At 44.2% G+C, this 19,724-nt stretch overlaps 1 protein-coding gene across 1 annotated transcript in view; it reads right to left on the bottom strand.

The window, feature by feature from the left end:
* Positions 1 to 19,724, bottom strand: part of LOC121531261 (solute carrier organic anion transporter family member 1C1-like) — a 38,635-nt gene that overhangs the window by 9,407 nt on the left and 9,504 nt on the right. Inside the window, exons 2-8 of the mRNA XM_041836503.2 lie at positions 13,098 to 13,239; positions 7,609 to 7,741; positions 7,099 to 7,220; positions 6,633 to 6,779; positions 6,400 to 6,498; positions 6,023 to 6,274; positions 5,358 to 5,522 (exon numbers count right to left, since the gene is read on the bottom strand). Of these exons, the coding sequence (XP_041692437.1) occupies positions 5,358 to 5,522; positions 6,023 to 6,274; positions 6,400 to 6,498; positions 6,633 to 6,779; positions 7,099 to 7,220; positions 7,609 to 7,741; positions 13,098 to 13,239 (1,060 nt within the window). The remainder of the gene's footprint in view (positions 1 to 5,357; positions 5,523 to 6,022; positions 6,275 to 6,399; positions 6,499 to 6,632; positions 6,780 to 7,098; positions 7,221 to 7,608; positions 7,742 to 13,097; positions 13,240 to 19,724) is intronic.

The following is a 19,724-nucleotide window of genomic DNA, read 5'->3' as shown; positions in this document are numbered from 1 at the left end:
CAGCCGTCGACCACATTTTTGGATCAAACATTGGCTTTCACCCTGCTCCGTGTGGAGGGTGTGACACAATTGCGTAGCCTACGGAGGTACGCAGAGAGTAAATTGAGCTCCGTACTGCATCGCCGTGCGCCTCCCAAATTTTTTTAAACAATGCTGAGGGCTCCGTACAGCTCTGCATTGACGTGATTGGTTGACGGTAGGCGGGGGGCGGGAGGTCCTGTGTAAACACAAACTCACTTCCTTGACAACTTCCTTCACAACAGCTCAGCTCAACAGTTCTGCACCTCTCCGTGAAACGAAAGAAGTATGAATGCCCTGGCTTCTGCAGAGGCCGTATCACCGTAGATGTTGCACGTTTCATGTTGCATGTTCCAATGCAGACGTCGGATTGACCATGCAGTGCCTTTTAGAATAATACAATACACAAGGTGCATCAGCAGTTACTATCTTATTATGACAGTCACTCAATTACCTCCAGGGGCCCCATTGACCCCCAGTATCACTCCTACTCCCCAGGTGTTATCATTTGTTGACTTCTGTATCCGTAAAAGCCTTGGTTTCTTGCACGTTAACTTTCAAAGCCTCCTCCCTAAGTTTGAGTTATTCACTGCGTTAGCACACTCCGCCAACCCTGATGTTCTAGCAGTGTCTGAATCCTGGCTTAGGAAGGCCACCAAAAATTCTGAAATTTCCATACCCAACTATAACATTTTCCGTCAAGATAGAACTGCCAAAGGGGGTGGAGTTGCAATCTACTGTAGAGAGAGCCTGCAGAGCTCTATCGTACTATCCAGGTCTGTGCCCAAATAGTTTGAGCTTCTACTACTAAAAATCCACCTTTCCAGAAATAAGTCTCTCACTGTTGTCGCTTGCTACAGACCCCCCTCAGCCCCGAGCTGTGCCCTGGACACCATATGTGAACTGATTGCCCCCCATCTATCCTCAGAGTTCGTACTGCTTGGTGACCTAAACTGGGATATGCTTAACACCCCGGCCAACCTACAATCTAAACTAGATGCCCTCAATCTCACACAAATTATCAACGAACCTACCAGGTACAACCCTAAATCTGTTAACATGGGCACCCTCATAGATATCCTCCCGAGTGGCGCAGTGGTTTAAGGCACTGCATCGTAGTCCTAGCTGTGCCACTAGAGATCCTGGTTCAAATCCAGGCTCTGTCGTAGCTGGCCGTGACCGGGAGACCCATGGGGCGGTGCACAATTGGCCCAGGGTAGGGGAGGGGAATGGCCGGCAGGGATGTAGCTCAGTTGGTAGAGCATGGTGTTTGCAACGCCAGGGTTATGGGTTCGATTCCCACAGGGGGCCAGTATGAAAATTTTAATAATGTATGCACTCACTAACTGTAAGTCGCTCTGGATAAGAGCGTCTGCTAAATGACTGAAATTGAAATATCATCCTGACAAATGTACCCTCTAAATACACCTCCGCTGTCTTCAACCAGGATCTCAGCGATCACTGCCTTATTTGCATGGGTCCGCGGTCAAACGACCACCCCTCATCACTGTCAAATGCTCCCTAAAACACTTTAGCAAGCAGGCCTTTCCAATTTACCTGGCCCGGGTATCCTGGATGGATAATGACCTCATTCCGTCCGTAGTGGATGCCTGGTTGTTCTTTAAAAGTGCTTTCCTCTCAATCTTAAATAAGCATGCCCTATTCAAAAAATTCAGAACTAAGAACAGATATAGCCCCTGGTTCTCCTCAGACTTGACTGCCCTTGACCAGCACAAAAACATCCAGTGGTGTACTGCATTAGCATCGAACAGCCCCCGCGATATGCAACTTTTTAGGGAAGTCAGGAACCAATATACACAATCACTAAGGAAAGCAAAGGCTAGCTTTTTCAAACAGAAATTTGCATCCTGTAGCACTAACACCAAAAAGTTTTGGGACACTGTAAAGTCCATGGAGAATAAGAGCACCTCCTCCCAACTGCCCACTACACTGAGGCTAGGAAACACTGTCACCACCGATAAATCTACATTAATCGAGAATTTCAACAAGCATTTTGCTACGGCTGGCCATGCTTTCCACCTGGCTACCACTACCCCGGCCACCAGCTCTGCACCCTCCGCTGCAACTTGCCCATGCCCCCCCCGCTTCTCCTTCACACGAATTCAGACAGCTGATGTTCTGAAAGAGCTGAAAAATCTGGACCCCTAGAAATCAGCTGGGCTAGACAATCTGGACCCTTTCTTTCTAAAGTTAGCCGCCGAAATTGTCGCAACCCCTATTACAAGCGTGTTCAACCTCTCTTTTGTAACGTCTGAGATCCCCAGAGATTGGAAAGCTGCCGCGGTCATCCCCCTCTTCAAAGGGGGTGACACTCTAGATCCAAACTGTTACAGACCTATATCCATCCTGCCCTGCCTTTCAAAAGTATTTGAAAGCCAAGTTAACAAACAGATCACAGAAAATTTCGAATCCCACCGTACCTTCTCTGCTATGCAATCCGGTTTCCGAGCTGGTCATGGGTGCACCTCAGCCACGCTCAAGGTCCTAAACGATATTATAACCGCGATCCATAAAAGACAGTACTGCGCAGCCATCTTCATCAACCTGGCCAAGGCTTTCGACCCTGTATTCTTATCAGCAGACTAAATAGCCTTGGTTTCTCTAATGACTGCCTCGCCTCGTTCACCAACTACTTCTCAGATAGAGTTCAATGTGTCAAATCGGAGGGCAGGTTGTCTGGACCTCTGGCCGTCTCTATGGGGGTGCCACAGGGTTCAATCTCGGGCCGACTATTCTCTGTGTATATCAATGATGTCGCTCTTGCTACTGGTGACGCTCGGATCCACCTCTATGCGGACGACACCATTTTGTATACATCTGGTCCTTCATTGGACACTGTGTTAACAAACCTCCAAACGAGCTTCAACGCCATACAACACTCCTTCCGTAGCCTCCAACTGCTCTTAAACACTAGTAAAACTAAATGCATGCTCTTCAACCGAATGCTGCTTGCACCCGCCCACCCGACTAGAATCACTACTCTCGGTGGGTCTGACCTACAGTATGTGGACAACTACAAATACCTAGGTGTCTGGTTAGACTGTAAACTCTCCTTCCAGACTCACATTAAGCATCTCCAATCAAAAGTTAGATCTAGAATCGGCTTCCTATTTCGCAACAAAGCCTCCTTCCCTCATGCTGCCAAACATGCCCTCGTAAAACTGACTATCCTACCGATCCTTGACTTCGGCGATGTCATTTACAAAATAGCCTCCAACACTCTACTCAGCAAATTGGATGTAGTCTATCACAGTGCCATCCGTTTTGTCACCAAAGCCCCATATACTACCCACCATTGTGACCTGTACGCTCTTGTTGGCTGGCTCTCACTACATATTCGTTGCCAAACCCACTGGCTCCAGGTCATCTATAAATCACTGCTAGGCAAATCCCCATCTTATCTTAGCTCACTGGTCACCATAGCAACACCCACCCGTAGTCTGCGCTCCAGCAGGTATATCTCACTGGTCATCCCCAAAGCCAACACCTCCTTTGGCCGCCGTTCCTTCCAGTTCTCTGCTGCCATTGACTGGAACGAACTGCAAAAATCTCTGAAGCTGGAGACTCTTATCTCACTCACTAACTTTAAGCGTCAATTGTCAGAGCAGGTTACCGATCACTGCACCTGTACACAGCCATTTTGAAATTAGCCCACCCAACTACCTCATCCCCATATTGTTATTTATTTTGCTAATTTTGCACCCCAGTGTCTCTATTTGCACATCATCTTTTGCATATCTATCATTCCAGTGTTAATACGAAATTGTAACTATTTTGCACTATGGCCTATTTATTGCCTTACCTCCATAACTTACTACATTCGCACACACTGTATATATATTTTCTGTTGTATTTTTGACTTTATGTTTTGTTTACCCCATATGTAACCATAAGTAACTCTGTGTTGTTGTTTTTATCGCACTGCTTTGCTTTATCTTGGCCATGTCGCAGTTGTAAATGAGAACTTGTTCTCAACTGGCTTACCTGGTTAAATAAAGGTTAAATAAATAAATAAATTAAAAATTAAAAATAAATTAAAAATGTCAAAACAAGATGATATCACAGGAAAATGAAAAGGAGGGGTGTTGTATAAAACAAATGAATAATCGATAGGATAATCTCTAACCAATCAGAGTATCAAAGCCAATAACGAATTTTCAAACCGGCCGCTTTGCCCACACGTGTTCTGGCTCTGGCCCAACCCATCGGTTTCAGGACCGATCAGACGGCCCCAAACGTGTTGGCATTCGGTGAAGGGTCGGCGAGGTACTCAGATCCAGACTCATTGCAAAGAAGAAACTATCGTCCGTGGGCGTGGCGTAGCATTTGGCAGGAGCAACGAGTCTGGGTAGCCAGGCACGTACAATACAGACATCACAAGACAAAAGGGATCTTTCCCAATTATCATCTTTGTCTCATCGCCTCATCCTCATAAGGATCTTCTCCTCCAATAGAGATGAGAAGGGGGTTCGAGGAGACAGGAGGCGATGAATCACGGAAAGACGAATTGAGGAAGGGCCCGGGATCTTAAAGAGGGGAAGGGAACTGCATGGGGAATCACCTCACTGGGTTTTTTACAGGGAGGCAGAGATGCAACTGTATCTTGCACAATCCTTCTTCCCAGAAGAGATCAAAGGAAGGAATAGCCGCATTCATATCAAAGTCATTCATCCATATTTCATGTGAAGTGGTCATGAGAGATGAAACTGTCTTTTGATGCCTGAAAGGACAGGGGGAATGCTGAATGTATTTCTGGCTGAGCCCCCAACCTCCTCTCCTCTACTAAACCACTCTTCTCTAATTGAGTACAGAATAAAAGCATATTATTATGTGGTCATCAACAGCACTTTAAATATAATTTAACTTTAATATAATTTTATATCAAGACTGGCTATGTATTAATGTCATTATTCAATGTTCTTATCTATTCATTTCATGTCAATGTCGCTTTTATCTAGTCCGTCTCATCATGTCAGTGTTTAATTGCAGTGAAGTCAGTGTCCATCTCATTATGTCAGTGTTTAATTGCAGTGAAGTCAGTGTCCATCTCATTATGTCAGTGTTTAATTGCAGTGAAGTCAGAGCTATCTTTGGAGGGGCAGTCAGCTTTTCTTGTATGAAAGAACCATACTGCCATGGAAATGTAACATAAATAAAATGGGTAAAAGACAGAACATGAAACACTCCAGACAAAATCAGCTCACTGAAAATAATTTTTTTGTTACAACATTACACAATATTATAATGTTATTTTTGATTATGTACGTATGATTTTAAGACACATTAAACACATGATCATAAAATAATGAAGCACTCACCCATTAGGAAGTTTGCTTTTGATGCCGACTGTCCGTAATGTTGCTCAATGTATTTGGGCTTGTAGGTTACCATGCCGATGAGAGAGTTGAATTGAATAATGGTCACGCACAGGTAGATTATATACACTGGACTTCCCAGTAGGCTCTTCAATGTTGGAACAAATTCTGTGAAAATACAACAAAAACCATTATTGTTACTCGTTTCTGTACGTTTTCATGTCTTACTATTCACATCCATATAAAACTGCATTGACATACAGATCAAAAGAGAATGAATAACGCTATTGGAGACAACCATATACACTACTTCAGAGGGCTCAGATAGTTCATAGTGTACTCTCTGAGCCCTCTGAAGTACACTCTGAGAAACAAACATTTTATCTAGAACCTAGGGTTCTTCAGATGTCCCCATAGGAGAACCTTTTGGGTTCCAGGTAGATAACATAAAATTGTTCTTAAGTGGGTTCTCTTCAGCCAAAGAACCCTTTCAGAACCCTTAAAAAAAAAAAAAGATTGCAGTAGATATGGTCCACTCCAATAGGTTACTGTACCCCCAGCCTAATTTTGCCCTGCCTGAAGTACACACTCATCTGATCATTAGGCCTGTACTGTATGTTGTTATGGGTCTTCTCAAAGCAAGGCCAGGCCAGGGGATATTAAGGTACCTTTAGCCATTTGATGGAAGTTGGCCGGTTCCTCTGGTCTAAACTTATGTTCCATGGCTGAGGGAGAGTCCTTGATGAACCGGGTCTGTTCTGGGGTGCAGTTGGCATCGTGCTTATCCACAGGCATGGGCAGTGACTTGGGCAGGAACCAGAAGGGTACGGCAGACATGAGGGTGATAGCCCCGGCTATGAGGTACCCCAGCCACCACGCCCCGACCCAGCGGGCATCGCCTGGGGTGATGGTGATAGTCTCTGGAGAAGAAGGACAGATGTAGTAGGGTCAAATAACCAACAGGGTTGGGCTCAAAGCCATTTAGGATTCAGTTAAATCAGTAAGTGAATTGAGAACAACCCAGGGTTTCCCAAACTCGACTCACCCATGTCCACGTATCCTATGTCAACGTATATCTTGGCACACAAGGATCCTAGTAAGTAGCCAAAGACAGGACCTATGATTGATATGGTCTGGACACAGCCTGAAACATTCAAACATAGAAAAGACAGGAACTTGATTTAGCTACATGACAGATGACCTATCCTACTTTAAACAATTATTCTAAAAGTTATAATGAATTTTTGTGAGACCGAAAAAACAAACATGTAACCTTACCAATGTAAAGGGCTGCATTCTCGGACCTGGCATAGTCGTCTATATAGGAGATTCCCAGCGGCTGTACAGGAGTCTCTCCTATCCCCCTTAACACATTACCCAGGAACACATAGATCCACATAGACACACTGGACTCTTGCTCACAGCCTGTCATTTAGAAAAAAAGAAAAAAACATGCTTAAATACAGCATTAGCTCCCACAATATAATAGTAGAATTTGATGATACAATGGATGAACAAGTGCCGGTCCCAATTCCCTCCTTACCCCACCCGTTGGCCCTAACCCTTCAATGTTAGAAAATATGAAGGGTCTGAGTAGGTAGAAGCAGTGTAGTGTTGGAGCTCCCACTATATCGCTTCCATCTTACAGATCTACAAACATTGAAGAGTTAGGGTCAAGGCGAGGGGGGTAGGGATTGAATTTGGACTGGATGTCTGTGTATATGGTTGAGTTACTATGTCTTACCTACAGACGGCAGTATAGAGGCCCTGTCACCTGCCTGTGTGGACTCAGTTGAGCTTGCCGGACATGGACTGAAGTTAGTAGTTGAATTCATGGATGCTCTAATTGACGATTGGAACTTATAGCTGTGTAAAAAATACCAATGTGACTGTTAAGCAAGGGGAAGGATAAAGCATTGATCAGGTGTCATTAGATATACTGTACATGTAATTCACAGCAAATAAAATAATATAAATAAGATAAGATTTTTAAAAAAGTAATACAATTAATAAAAAGGAAAGCAGTATGTTGGCCATGCAATACCCATGATTTGTTATCTAAACCACATAATTCTACTTTGTCAGTGACAATAGATCTTTAAGTATCTACATGCAACATGTAGCCAAACCTTAGATCAAACTACTATCTCACTGTAAAAACATAACTCAATGTGAGCCCTCTTCCACCTACAAACACAGGGAGGTCAACACATTCTCATGTTCTGACAACAAGTTGTGTACTCCTCTTACTTACCGTCCTAAAATAAAATGAGGCATGGCGATGAGGAACGTCCCAAACGACATCAGGACACATCCGATCGCGATGATCTTGGGTCGGTGAAGCTTGGCACCAAAATAACTCACAAAGGCTATCACCAACAGGTTACCTACAATACAGGGATGAGGGGGAGGAGACATGGTTGGGCACATTTGACAGTTACAGGGGTCACATTTTCAGAACAACAACACTATTGGTCAGGAGACGTTTACATCTGAACCACAGATGTGATTCTGTTTTTATACCAGAAAAAACGTAGAGCGCCAGGATGTTATTTTGATATGATTTCATTATGGTAATTTAGCAGACACTTTTATCCAAAGTGCTTACAGAACTGTCAACATTGACAATGGCACATATAGTGTACCAAAAGCCAAAAGAAACGCACACCTGTTTAGGAGAGGTGCTGGCTGGCAGAGTAGAACACCTGTTTAAGGGAGGTGCTGGCTGGCAGAGTAGAACACCTGTTTAGGGGAGGTGCTGGCTGGCAGAGTAGAACACCTGTTTAGGGGAGGTGCTGGCTGGCAGAGTAGAACACCTGTTTAGGGGAGGTGCTGGCTGGCAGAGTAGAACACCTGTTTAGAAGAGGTGCTGGCTGGCAGAGTAGAACACCTGTTTAGGAGAGGTGCTGGCTGGCAGAGTAGAACACCTGTTTAGGGGATGTGCTGGCTGGCAGAGTAGAACACCTGTTTAGGGGAGGTGCTGGCTGGCAGAGTAGAACACCTGTTTAGAAGAGGTGCTGGCTGGCAGAATAGAACACCTGTTTAGAAGAGGTGCTGGCTGGCAGAGTAGAACACCTGTTTAGGAGAGGTGCTGGTTAGCGGAGTAGAACACCTGTTTAGGAGAGGTGCTGGGAAGCAGAGTAGAACACCTGTTTAGGAGAGGTGCTGGCTGGCAGAGTAGAACACCTGTTTAGGGGAGGTGCTGGCTGGCAGAGTAGAACACCTGTTTAGGGGAGGTGCTGGCTGGCAGAGTAGAACACCTGTTTAGAAGAGGTGCTGGCTGGCAGAGTAGAACACCTGTTTAGGAGAGGTGCTGGCTGGCAGAGTAGAACACCTGTTTAGGGGATGTGCTGGCTGGCAGTGTAGAACACCTGTTTAGGGGAGGTGCTGGCTGGCAGAGTAGAACACCTGTTTAGAAGAGGTGCTGGCTGGCAGAATAGAACACCTGTTTAGAAGAGGTGCTGGCTGGCAGAGTAGAACACCTGTTTAGGAGAGGTGCTGGTTAGCGGAGTAGAACACCTGTTTAGGAGAGGTGCTGGGAAGCAGAGTAGAACACCTGTTTAGGAGAGGTGCTGGCTAGCAGAGTAGAACACCTGTTTAGGAGAGGTGCTGGCTAGCGGAGTAGAACACCTGTTTAGGGGAGGTGCTGGCTGGCAGAGTAGAACACCTGTTTAGGGGTGGTGCTGGCTGGCAGAGTAGAACACCTGTTTAGGGGAGGTGCTGGCTGGCAGAGTAGAACACCTGTTTAGGGGAAGTGCTGGCTGGCAGAGTAGAACACCTGTTTAGGGGAGGTGCTGGCTGGCAGAGTATAACACCTGTTTAGGGGAGGTGCTGGCTGACAGAGTAGAACACCTGTTTAGGGGAGGTGCTGGCTGGCAGAGTAGAACACCTGTTTAGAAGAGGTGCTGGCTGGCAGAGTAGAACACCTGTTTAGGGGAGGTGCTGGCTGGCAGAGTAGAACACCTGTTTAGAAGAGGTGCTGGCTGGCAGAGTAGAACACCTGTTTAGAAGAGGTGCTGGCTGGCAGAATAGAACACCTGTTTAGAAGAGGTGCTGGCTGGCAGAGTAGAACACCTGTTTAGGAGAGGTGCTGGTTAGCGGAGTAGAACACCTGTTTAGGAGAGGTGCTGGGAAGCAGAGTAGAACACCTGTTTAGGAGAGGTGCTGGCTGGCAGAGTAGAACACCTGTTTAGGAGAGGTGCTGGCTAGCGGAGTAGAACACCTGTTTAGGGGAGGTGCTGGCTGGCAGAGTAGAACACCTGTTTAGGGGAGGTGCTGGCTGGCAGAATAGAACACCTGTTTAGAAGAGGTGCTGGCTGGCAGAGTAGAACACCTGTTTAGGAGAGGTGCTGGTTAGCGGAGTAGAACACCTGTTTAGGAGAGGTGCTGGGAAGCAGAGTAGAACACCTGTTTAGGAGAGGTGCTGGCTGGCAGAGTAGAACACCTGTTTAGGAGAGGTGCTGGCTAGCGGAGTAGAACACCTGTTTAGGAGAGGTGCTGGGAAGCAGAGTAGAACACCTGTTTAGGAGAGGTGCTGGCTGGCAGAGTAGAACACCTGTTTAGGAGAGGTGCTGGCTAGCGGAGTACAACACCTGTTTAGGAGAGGTGCTGGCTAGCAGAGTAGAACACCTGTTTAGGAGAGGTGCTGGCTAGCGGAGTAGAACACCCATTTAGGGGAGGTGCTGGCTAGCGGAGTAGAACATCTGTTTAGGGGAGGTGCTGGTTAGCGGAGTAGAACACCTGTTTAGGAGAGGTGCTGGCTAGCAGAGTAGAACACCTGTTTAGGGGAGGTGCTGGTTAGCGGAGTAGAACACCTGTTTAGGGGTGGTGCTGGCTGGCAGAGTAGAACACCTGTTTAGGGGAGGTGCTGGCTGGCAGAGTAGAACACCTGTTTAGGGGAGGTGCTGGCTGGCAGAGTAGAACACCTGTTTAGGGGAGGTGCTGGCTGGCAGAGTATAACACCTGTTTAGAGGAGGTGCTGGCTGACAGAGTAGAACACCTGTTTAGGGGAGGTGCTGGCTGGCAGAGTAGAACACCTGTTTAGAAGAGGTGCTGGCTGGCAGAGTAGAACACCTGTTTAGGGGAGGTGCTGGCTGACAGAGTAGAACACCTGTTTAGGAGAGGTGCTGGTTAGCGGAGTAGAACACCTGTTTAGGAGAGGTGCTGGCTAGCAGAGTAGAACACCTGTTTAGGGGAGGTGCTGGCTAACAGAGTAGAACACCTGTTTAGGAGAGGTGCTGGGAAGCAGAGTAGAACACCTGTTTAGGAGAGGTGCTGGGAAGCAGAGTAGAACACCTGTTTAGGAGAGGTGCTGGGAAGCAGAGTAGAACACCTGTTTAGGAGAGGTGCTGGCTGGCAGAGTAGAACACCTGTTTAGGAGAGGTGCTGGTTAGCGGAGTAGAACACCTGTTTAGGAGAGGTGCTGGGAAGCAGAGTAGAACACCTGTTTAGGAGAGGTGCTGGCTGGCAGAGTAGAACACCTGTTTAGGAGAGGTGCTGGCTAGCGGAGTAGAACACCTGTTTAGGAGAGGTGCTGGCTAGCGGAGTAGAACACCTGTTTAGGAGAGGTGCTGGCTAGCAGAGTAGAACACCTGTTTAGAAGAGAAGCTGGTTAGCGGAGTAGAACACCTGTTTAGGAGAGGTGCTGGCTAGCAGAGTAGAACACCTGTTTAGGAGAGGTGCTGGCTAGCGGAGTAGAACACCTGTTTAGGAGAGGTGCTGGGAAGCAGAGTAGAACACCTGTTTAGGAGAGGTGCTGGCTGGCAGAGTAGAACACCTGTTTAGGAGAGGTGCTGGCTAGCGGAGTACAACACCTGTTTAGGAGAGGTGCTGGCTAGCAGAGTAGAACACCTGTTTAGGAGAGGTGCTGGCTAGCGGAGTAGAACACCCATTTAGGGGAGGTGCTGGCTAGCGGAGTAGAACATCTGTTTAGGGGAGGTGCTGGTTAGCGGAGTAGAACACCTGTTTAGGAGAGGTGCTGGCTAGCAGAGTAGAACACCTGTTTAGGGGAGGTGCTGGTTAGCGGAGTAGAACACCTGTTTAGGGGTGGTGCTGGCTGGCAGAGTAGAACACCTGTTTAGGGGAGGTGCTGGCTGGCAGAGTAGAACACCTGTTTAGGGGAGGTGCTGGCTGGCAGAGTAGAACACCTGTTTAGGGGAGGTGCTGGCTGGCAGAGTATAACACCTGTTTAGGGGAGGTGCTGGCTGACAGAGTAGAACACCTGTTTAGGGGAGGTGCTGGCTGGCAGAGTAGAACACCTGTTTAGAAGAGGTGCTGGCTGGCAGAGTAGAACACCTGTTTAGGGGAGGTGCTGGCTGACAGAGTAGAACACCTGTTTAGGAGAGGTGCTGGTTAGCGGAGTAGAACACCTGTTTAGGAGAGGTGCTGGCTAGCAGAGTAGAACACCTGTTTAGGGGGAGGTGCTGGCTAACAGAGTAGAACACCTGTTTAGGAGAGGTGCTGGGAAGCAGAGTAGAACACCTGTTTAGGAGAGGTGCTGGGAAGCAGAGTAGAACACCTGTTTAGGAGAGGTGCTGGGAAGCAGAGTAGAACACCTGTTTAGGAGAGGTGCTGGCTGGCAGAGTAGAACACCTGTTTAGGAGAGGTGCTGGTTAGCGGAGTAGAACACCTGTTTAGGAGAGGTGCTGGGAAGCAGAGTAGAACACCTGTTTAGGAGAGGTGCTGGCTGGCAGAGTAGAACACCTGTTTAGGAGAGGTGCTGGCTAGCGGAGTAGAACACCTGTTTAGGAGAGGTGCTGGCTAGCGGAGTAGAACACCTGTTTAGGAGAGGTGCTGGCTAGCAGAGTAGAACACCTGTTTAGAAGAGAAGCTGGTTAGCGGAGTAGAACACCTGTTTAGGAGAGGTGCTGGCTAGCAGAGTAGAACACCTGTTTAGGAGAGGTGCTGGCTAGCGGAGTAGAACACCTGTTTAGGAGAGGTGCTGGCTAGCGGAGTAGAACACCTGTTTAGGAGAGGTGCTGGCAAGCGGAGTAGAACACTTGATAAAGAAAAGGAGAGCCTCACACTCTAGGAGCTCAAATGAAATCATTTAATAACCAACGTTTGGACAGACAAGCTGTCTTCATCAGGGTATAATATAGTATACCAACCTACAACCCTGATGTTGCTCAATCACCATACTCTAACACACTGAGCCATAGGATCCAGCATGCGGACATAATATTATGTTCTCCGTTTCAACAAGAAGCCCTGCTTTTGATGCAATTGCCTATGGAAACGTACATCACCATTGAAACCCCAGTGACTGGTGCTACAGACCAGGGTCATGTATAGAACTGATCCATGGAACTGGATTATCTTTGAGGTTGTATTACACAACCCACCATAACAAACGCCACGTTCGTTCAAAGAGAAGCTCATGAATTGGCATATAGAGTGTTGACCCTACGATGACGCTCCGGAAGACGTAAATCTTGGCCCACTCATCCAACTGATGCACCCTAACATTTCGTGAAACATACAGTATGAATAGCTAAGTAGGTAGAAGAAGAAGAAGAAGAAGAAGAAGAAGAAGAAGAAGAAGAAGAAGAAGAAGAAGAAGAAGAAGAAGAAGAAGAAGAAGAAGAAGAAGAAGAAGAAGAAGAAGAAGAAGAAGAAGAAGAAGAAGAAGAAGAAGAAGAAGAAGAAGAAGAAGAAGAAGAAGAAGAAGAAGAAGAAGAAGCACGAACGTATAGCTAGGTAGAGAAGCAAACAAAACATGTAGGTGGCAGGTACAGTACTTACCTATTTCAAAGCTCCCGTCGATAACACCTATCAAATAACTTGGGATATCAAATCTCCTCTCCAGCTGGGTTATCGTGCTTTTCATGTAACTCCCAGACAAGGCCTTAGAGAAGTAGGCAAAGGACAGGGCCGCCAGGAACATCTAAAGAGAGGGAGAAAAGAAGAGAGAGAGAGAGAAAAAAAGAGGTAGGAAAGAGGTTAAGAAAATAAAAATATCAAAAGAAATCGGACTAACAAGTGCCTGGTCTAAGAATGCTGAGCACCGAGTCCTCGCTCGTTGTTGCTCTCCGTTGGCAGTCTTCACAAAACCATGATTAAAAGAGGTCTTCAATCTCATGAGTCATAATCTCATGACTATGACATATTCAGCCTCATGGCAAAAACTCAGGACAATTAATGGGAAACAGGTGAGCATCAGCATCAGTCTCCGGACTACATTGTTAGGGATGAAAATAGCCCTCCAGTGATGGCGGTTGTCATCAGTGAGATCGGTACTATCCTTTCTTCAACAGGCTGAGTTGAACACAAAGACGTCGCTTCAGGTAGACCAGGGCATAGCATCTCTATTTCTGTCCATCAGAGTTGAACACAAAGACGTCACTTCAGATAGTCCAGGGCATAACATCTCTATTTCTGTCCATCAGAGTTGAACACAAAGACGTCGCTTCAGGTAGACCAGGGCATAACATCTCTATTTCTGTCCATCAGAGTTGAACACAAAGACGTCACTTCAGGTAGACCAGGGCATAACATCTCTATTTCTGTCCATCATAGTTGAACACAAAGACGTCACTTCAGATAGTCCAGGGCATAACATCTCTATTTCTGTCCATCAGAGTTGAACACAAAGACGTCGCTTCAGGTAGACCAGGGCATAACATCTCTATTTCTGTCCATCAGAGTTGAACACAAAGACGTCACTTCAGATAGTCCAGGGCATAACATCTCTAGTTCTGTCCATCAGAGAGGAAGCACAAAGACACTGATCTGAGGTATCAGTGGTTCAGCATTGGCATACGTCATTCACATTTCTATTCAAATATTTTCAACAGCAGCAACTTCACCTCAGATGTCCTGTGTTTCTTAATGCTGAATAGTTGCTGATAGTTGCATCACGGTGCGGAGATTCTGCTTCAAGAGAAATGTTTCCTGCAAAGTCGTAACTGAGACATCACTTCAAATGGTGTCCATGTCATTAACTTATGTTTTCATCAACGTCATTAACATACAGTATGTTGTCATCAACTTATGTTGATTCCTTAGCCTTTTTCAATATGACCTTTCCAATTTTTGCCTACGACAAACTACATTTCAGCAACAGTCTTCCTGGGAGCGAGGCCAGTTCATTCATTCATTCTTTCATTAATTTATTCAATCAAACATTTAATCATTCACATAGATAATGGAGAAGCTGCTTACAGATCCAACAATACCTCAACAGTCACCAGAAGTCTGATGGGTCTAAATTGATTGAATTAATGTATTAATTTAAAATGTAACACCTACAACCTATCATTTTCCATTTTCCTCAAGCTAATCCAGCTCAGACATAGCCTATTTGCAAATTATAATGATGCAGGTGGATTTTGGAATACAGCCTTACATCTGTTCCTGCCTGCCAAAAACACAATCAATGATCTGTGCCAATTCTCACTGAGTAATTCTGCTGGGTGGGTTGGGCAGGAGGTTGCTGTAGTAGAATATAATAGCCCCTTTGTTTCTGTAAAACTTTCAGCACCAAACTGGGTCACAGTTCAGAACAACTAGATAGCTCATCATCACCTCGCCCCATTGTTTTCAATTGAGGCTGTGTTTACACAGAAAGCCCAATTCTGATATTTTTTTTCACTAATTGGTCTTTTGACTAATCAGATCAGCTCTGAAAAATATCTGATGTGATTGGTCCAAAGACCAATTAGTGAATAAAATATCAGAATTGGGCTGACTGTGTAAACATAGGCCAGACCTGGATTCAAATATGATTTGAAATCTTTTAAATACTTTTGAACGTTTGCTTTACCCTGCCTGGTAGTGTCATATGGGCAGGAGTTTCTCTTTTTACAACTTTTCTATTAATTCCAGTGAACCAGGCAAGCTCAATCAAGCCTCAATCGAGTATTTGAAATGATTACGAATAGTATTTGAACCCAGGTGTAACAGAGGCCATGGGGAGACTTCCTGAGAAAGATTTGACCAAGTATAAAAATTTGATTCCCTGAATCCCACAAACTGAATTCCTAGGAGCTGTGAGTTAGCTCATGTTACATGTCTGAGTCGCGACCCTGTGACTGGCTAGAATACTTGCACCTGACCCTACCTTGATCTGGGGTCAAAGTAATAAACCCAGGAACCCAAGGAACTTAACTTCCAGAACACAGCAGGCCTCAGCATCATAAATTAACAGTTCACTTACATAAATCTTGAAATGTGTTGTTTCTACTTTTAATAATAAAGACACTTTTTTATTTAATTCCACTGTCCTCCAAGAGTTGCTGAATCTCCTCTCTACTCCATGAAATCTTGCCATACTTAACACCAATTCTGTTTACTTCTCAAGTAATATTACACTGTTTGTCAAGATATCAAGCTAGAGGCCTCGAGAAGAAGTTTCCTCAGCATCTGCATTTAAATCACATACTGTTCTGTAATGTACTGAATCCTTAAACAACGTGCGTTTACTCCCTAAGTCTGTCTGTGTAAAGCAATATCTAGAAACAACAGCAACAGACTGCATTGTGGATTGGGAAAACGCTAGCGTCCAAACAGCTGGCGACGTGAAGAGAAACCATGACCATGTGGCTGCATGCTTAATCAAAGTAAATCCGAAATAAAGCCTGTTTTGAAAAGCTGTCAAAAAAACAGAAACCAAACTTGCTAATCAGCTTTTTTTATTTTTGCCACGTCTATTGTAGGGTCATTCCACGAAATGAGTCCCTTTTTCGGCCCTCTGATATTCTAAGTACAAACTGTCCAACAATATTGAATTTAAAAGCATGTTATATTAAATGAAGTGCTGTTTAATATACACCACATGGAAAATTCAATAAATCTGATTTTTAATATGAATAAAGACTTACTAATGTGCTAAAATTCAGGCTTTTAACATGTCCCTCCCCACTGGGCACACTACGTCATTTCAAGGTAGATAATTGGGTAATCAATCTATTTGGTTGAGATGTTGATCAATGAGATTACAACCTATAATCACCCACTCAAAAAGACAGCCACAAGTTAGTTGAATTTTTTAATGTGTTATCACTATGCTTTCAAACATCTAAAAGTACAACCAAATTCCAATGGAAAAACAATGTCTGATTTTTGGTTTCGTTGAATTCTGGGTTGAATTGAAACTATAGCTGTTGTATGGTCACATTTAATTTGCCCCGTTAATAAACCTACCCCGTTGGAATGACTTTGATAGCAACAGTGAATCTATTTTAAGTGTAGATCTCTCAATAAGCATTCTCACAATAGCGCATTGGTTATAGTCAGTGACAAATATCATAGCTAAGCAGGGCTGGACTTGATTAAAACCTTGGCTGGGAGACCGAAGGATAGCTGTAGATAGATACATTCTCAAGTAGGAGGATAGTGGATATAATTGTTTTTAAGGTACAAATTCATCATATCTTATACAAGATTTGTTTATGTTCAGATTTTGTTAATACACTGCTCAAAAAATTAAAAGGAACGCTTAAACAACACAATGTAACTCCAAGTCAATCACACTTCTGTGAAATCAAACTGTCCACTTAGGAAGCAACACTGATTGACAATAAATTTCACATGCTGTTGTGCAAATGGAATAGACAACAGGTGGAAATTATAGGCAATTAGCAAGACACCCCCAATAAAGGACTGGTTTTACAGACCACTTCTCAGTTCCTATGCTTCCTGGCTGATGTTTTGGTCACTTTTGAATGTTGGCGGTGCTTTCACTCTAGTGGTAGCATGAGACAAGTGTGGTTTTCCACTTTAATTTTGAGGGTGACTCCAAATCTAGACCTCCATGGGTTGATTTCCATTGATCATTTTTGTGTGATTTTGTTGTCAGCACATTCAACTATGTAAAGAAAAAAGTATTTAATAAGATTATTTCATTCATTCAGATCTAGGATGTGTTATTTTAGCGTTCCCTTTATTTTTTTGAGCAGTGTATAATGACATGATCCTGTGGTTGAAAATTTACCCTCAAAACTACTTTTTTTAAACCAATGTATTTTCCACGCAGATTCCACGTCAATACACGTTGACAAATTACGTTGTAACAACCAGTTTTTGTCCAGTGGGTCTGTGCACCATCTGTGCACCAAAATCTCTCCAAGTTTTCACCATCATTGTAAAGTTATTTTGTTGCTTTGCCAAAGTCATTTCTCAAGATTATTATTTATTTCAAGTGATTAGTGATTAATTTTAAGGTAAAACTAAGCTGAGCTGGTCGAGCATAACATGTCAACCCTGTTAAACATAGATATATATATATATTTTTTTACAATATAATTTTTGGGGTGAAGCTTGCATTTAATTGCCCCTCCCTGTTGCACACAACAAGCTTCCATTCCCCTTGTCACGAGGGGATTTATGGCTGATTTAGGAAGAAATCATCAACCCTGTTACAGTCAACCCTGTTACGGTCAACCCTGTTACTTTATTTGGCACTTAATAGGCTCTTACTAAAGTCATTTAACCTCTTGAGATGGGAAAACATGTTTTTTTTTAAAAGTTGAATATGTGCTCTTCATGAAAGAATGTAGAAATTCTGTGAAATAAAAATGTTTTTTTGTCACTAAGTTACAATACCCAAAAGAGACTAATTTCATGGAATGACCCTGCAGCTGACGTGGCTGCGTGTGCAGTGCAGTAATAGACCTAGAAGTACTGTAGCCCAAGACATAGAAACGCCTGGGCTTTTTCTGGGTCACTGGTATTGACGGTGCTGCTTGACATACAGTTGAAGTCAGAAGTTGCCAAATACATTTAAACTCAGTTTTTCACAATTCCTGACATTTAATCCTAGTAAAAATTCCCTGTTTTAGGTCAGTTAGGATCACCACTTTATTTTAAGAATGTGAAATGTCAGAATAATAGAGAATGATTTATTTAAGCTTTTATTTCTTTCAACACATTCCCAGTGGGTTAGAAGTTTACATACAGTCAATTAGTATTTGGTAACATTGCCTTTAAATTGTTTAACTTGGGTCAAACGTTTCGGGTAGCCTTCCACAATAAGTTGGGTGAATTTTGGCCCATTCCTCCTGACAGAGCTGGTGTAACTGAGTCAGGTTTGTAGGCCTCCTTGCTCGTACACGCTTTTTCAGTTCTGCCCACAAATGTTCTATAGGATTGAGGTCAGGGCTTTGTGATGGCCACTCCAATACCTTGACTTTGTTGTCCTTAAGCCATTTTGCCACAACTTTGGAAGTATGCTTGGGGTCATTGTCCATTTGGAAGACCCATTTGCGACCAAGCTTTAACTTCCTGACTGATGTCTTGAGATGTTGCTTCAATATATCCACATAATTTTCCTTCCTCATGATGCCATCTATTTTGTGAAGTGCACCAGTCCCTCCTGCAGCAAAGCACCCCCACAGCATGATGCTGCCACCCCCATGTTTCACGGTTGGGATGGTGTTCTTCGGCTTGCAAGTTACCCCCTTTTTCCTCCAAACATAACGATGGTCATTATGGCCAAACTGCCCTATTTTTGTTTCATCAGACCAGAGGACATTTCTCCAAAAAGTACGATCTTCATCCCCATGTGCAGTTGCAAACCGTAGTCTGGCTTTTTAATGCCGGTTTTGGAGCAGTGGCTTCTTCCTTGCTGAGCGGCCTTTCAGGTTATGTCGATATAGGACTAGTTTTACTGTGGATATAAATACTTTTGTACCTGTTTCCTCCAGCATCTTCACAAGATCCTTTGCTGTTGTTCTGGGATTGATTTGCACTTTTCACACCAAAGTACATTAATCTCTAGGAGACAGAACGCGTCTCCTTCCTGAGCGGTATGACGGCTGCGTTGTCCCAATGCTGTTTATCCTTGTGTACTATTGTTTGTACAGATGAATGTGGTACCTTCCGGCGTTTTGGAAATTGCTCCCAAGGATGAACCAGACTTGTGGAGGTCTACACATTTTTTTCTGAGGTCTTGGCTGATTTCTTTTGATTTTCCCATGATGTCAAGCAAAGAGGCACTGAGTTTGAAGGTAGGCCTTGAAATACATCCACAGGTACACCTCCAATTGACTCAAATGATGTCAATTAGCCTATCAGAAGCTTCTAAAGCCATGACATCATTTTCTGGAATTTCCCAAGCTGTTGAAAGGGACAGTCAACTTAGTGTATGTAAACTTCTGAGCCACTGGAATTGTGATACAGTGAATTATAAGTGAAATAATCTGTCTGTAAACAATTGTTGGAAAGATTACTTGTGTCATGCACAAAGTAGATGTCCTAACCGACTTGCCAAAACTATAGTTTGTTAACAAGAAACATGTGGAGTGGTTGAAAAACAAGTTTTAATGACTACAACCTAAGTGTATGTAAACTTCTGACTTCAACTGTATGTAACATAACATATGCATTTAGCAGAAGCTTTTATCCTAAGCGACTTACAACTGAGTGTGTACA

The sequence above is a fragment of the Coregonus clupeaformis genome, chromosome 19, assembly GCF_020615455.1.
Source record: "Coregonus clupeaformis isolate EN_2021a chromosome 19, ASM2061545v1, whole genome shotgun sequence".
Lineage (NCBI taxonomy): Eukaryota > Metazoa > Chordata > Actinopteri > Salmoniformes > Salmonidae > Coregonus > Coregonus clupeaformis.
This window is presented reverse-complemented; position numbering and strand designations above follow the sequence as displayed.